This window comes from Atta colombica, unplaced genomic scaffold (genome assembly GCF_001594045.1).
Source record: "Atta colombica isolate Treedump-2 unplaced genomic scaffold, Acol1.0 scaffold236, whole genome shotgun sequence".
NCBI lineage: Eukaryota > Metazoa > Arthropoda > Insecta > Hymenoptera > Formicidae > Atta > Atta colombica.
The window spans coordinates 887,499-890,894 of record NW_017259334.1 but is presented as its reverse complement, the minus strand read 5'-3'; the positions used below and the strand labels follow the sequence as shown (position 1 = coordinate 890,894).

Here is a 3,396-nt window from a genome sequence, read left to right as displayed (position 1 = left end):
GTACTCTTCTATTTACAAAAAAATCAAGATTTAAAAAAAAATTTACGCTATTATTATACTTTTATTTAGATATTTAACTTGATTATTGCTGGAGAAGATTTTGTATCAATAAATATCTATCTTATTACTCCAAGTATTTATCTGTAATGCACATTTGTATATTTTATATTCAAATTTATCCTTTACAACATATTAATTCTAAAATAATTATAAAATCATTATATCTGGAATAAATTGATTTAATACAAAATATATATAATGTATTATTTGTAACATCCAAAATTTGACCGATCTTGACTTTCTTTATCATATTTAATTCTTTATCATATTTATAAAATGTACTAATAATCGCATTAATACACTGGAAAATTATTAGATATATATATAATAATTTATTATTATATATATATCTAATAATTTTCAGTACATGATAAAGATTGCTATTGCGATAAAGATTTTTTTATAAAATAACGTCTAAGTACAAAGTGTAATAGTAAAGATATGATATACAAACGAGATAAGCAATAAACTTTTCTAATTGGTCTTAATTGTAGCACGCCGCGTGTCGTATGAATCGTCGTGTGGCGAAGATAAACTAGATATGATTTTTTTGCGATATCAATTGACGCATTCGAATAATTTTACACGAATGAATTTGAAAAGAAGAAAACGCGTATTTTACAATTCTATGAATTGTACTACTAGTAGAAAAAAACGAACACACATTCAGAAAAGTTCATTGCTCGCGCTTGTTTATCTCATCTTTATACTATATATCTGAATATTTTTTCATACAAATCTCTATCGCAATAACAATTTTTATTATTGGATAAGATCTCGGGAAAAAATATTTCTTATATAATTATATATAATTAAATATAATTATATAAAAAATTGACATATTTTATATAAAATATGTCCATATGTATAACATTTTTATCCTGGGATTCCAAAAGAGAAATAAATTCTATTTTTCAAATTTTGATTTTTTTTGTAAATTGAAGTGGGCACTGGATGTTACATTTACTACAAATTGTATCAATCTTAAAATAAAAGAATTACAATTATGAAACAAAATTGAAGTAACAGTAAACAAGCACAAAATATAAACATTATAAGAAGACCGTATGTAAATAAATCAAATAAAATAAAGAAGAAAGTAAAGAACGCCGAATGGTTAAAGTTATTTACGAATATATTTAATCAATTTTTTGTCCTAAATGTTTTTTCGCAATAAGTTTCTTTCCGTTTTTAAGGGTTTTATTTAAAAGGGGTTATTAAATGTTTCATAATGATTGTGTTGAAAGACCAACAATTATCGGCGCGCAATCACATTTGGGACAAAAAATTGATTAAATATATTCGTAACATCTAACTTTGATCGTTCAGCGTTCTTTACTTTATATAAGATATTATAGATATTATTAAAAAGAATGAAATATAAATTTATTCAAAACTAATAATAATTTAACTAATAATAACATTGTAATCGCTCGCGTCGGAAACGCACTTTGCGGTAATAAATAAATTTACTTTATACAAGATATAAAGATATTATTAAAAGAATGAAATATAAATTTATTCAAAACTAATAATAATTTAACCAATAATAACACTGTAATCATTCATGTGTCTCGTGTAGGAAACACACTTCGCGGTATAATAAATAAATAAAGTATGACGCGCTTTCTTCTCAATTTCACGTAAAAGCACTTGAAGGCGCGAATCGATCCCATGAAAAGTCATACCGCTTATCTCCGCCGCACGACGATTCATGCGACACGCAGCGTGAGTGAGCGCGCTCGCTCGTCTATGCGTGAGGCAAGAAATAAGCGCGCGAGACGTGTTCGCCTCATCAGTCGATCGCGGTGCGAGCGCTCGAATACGCTCAGGTGTGCATCGTCGCGTGTCGAACTAAAAAATCCGACGTCGGCAGAGTCACGAGCCGCGAGAGAATCGAACGGCCGGTCGGCCGGCGACAACAACCGAGTGATCGTTAAAAATAATTAAAGACAACGTCGACACCTTGTGCCTGTGAGGAGAACGAAGCCGAGACGTCAGAAATGCAATCGCGGATCATCGGTACTTCGTTTGACAGCCAGTCGCCGCCGCATTTCATCGCGAGGATGCTCATTCTCGCGATTGTCTGCGGCGAATTCCTCCTGGGACAAGTCGACGCGCAGTATCATGATGATTCCGATCACATAGTCTTCCCCGGAGCAGTCGGCTCGAGATCGAGGGACAGGACCCTTGATAATGAGAATCCCGCGGGGGATTCAGATGACAGCGATACGGTAAATTGGTACAGATTGACCTCGTCTCTGAATTAAGTAGTCCGCGGTGCTTGAAATTTAAATTTATTTGAATAATATCAGTTTTTTTTTTTTTTTCGGAGCAATCTGCGTCGAAAGATCGAAAAGACAAACGTTGATTACGAATAGAACGATTTCACGTTAACGTATCTAACAATTTTGTCAAATGAAATTAAATCAATAAAAGGATTCAAACAAGAGTAGCATTTTGATGGGACCAAACAGAAAATTTTTAGTTATGATAAATAGATATTTTGACTTCATTAAAATGTCATTTTTGTTGACTCTTTTCTTCATTTAAGGATATTTTCATAATATTTTTCTCAATGTATAGATCTGAAAATTATTTTGTTAGACCATCAAAATAATTAGGCGCTCAAGTCGGTAAAATGTAAACATTTTTTTCAGCATTGCTCATTATGCTTGAATTTCCTATATAATTATTTTGATAGTTCAATAAAGTTATTTTCAAATCTGTATCAAGTTAATTTTTTAGACTTTTACTTTAGTAAAATTTTGTTTTTTGCGTATAGTTTGATATAAATAATATATTTATCATATATCTACAGAATATCATATATCTACTTTTGTTGATTCTCTCGACAAATGATGTCTTATTGTAATCTTCCTAATTCTCTTTTTACTTGATTTTCAAAAATGACGCGTGTTGTAACACTTTCGTTTCTCACTTTCCGCAATGAGACCGAAGGCAATGAGTCGAAGGCTGAATTTGTCAATGTCGAGGATATCTACGAGAGGATGAAATAATCGCAGTGTACGACACGACTTGTAATTCTTGGCACGATGTAAAACGTATCGCACGTCATCTTGCAATTGTGCAAATATCGGATCGATTAGCCTCGGAAGTTCTGCTGCTAGTTTCTTTCAGTGCGCGCATTATTACTAAATCGCGATAAAAAATGCAAGTAATAGTCCGATCCGAGAAATTCTTAAGTTTGTTAACTACATTGAAAGTTGTTCTATAGTTGTTTTTTTATTTCAACTTACTATATTAGTGTACACCAATTGCAGAAAATTTTTCCTTTTTCTCTGTCTATCTTCTCCTTTTTTCTCCTCTCTCTCT

The 3,396-nt window shown here is 31.4% G+C and overlaps 1 protein-coding gene across 1 annotated transcript in view; it reads left to right on the top strand.

Moving 5' to 3' along the window:
• Window positions 1-1,834: 1,834 nt before the first annotated feature.
• Window positions 1,835-3,396, top strand: part of LOC108688562 — a 10,593-nt gene continuing 9,031 nt past the window's right edge. The window contains exon 1 of the mRNA XM_018194864.1: window positions 1,835-2,294. Coding sequence (XP_018050353.1) covers window positions 2,064-2,294 — 231 coding nt within the window. The 5' untranslated portion in view covers window positions 1,835-2,063. The remainder of the gene's footprint in view (window positions 2,295-3,396) is intronic.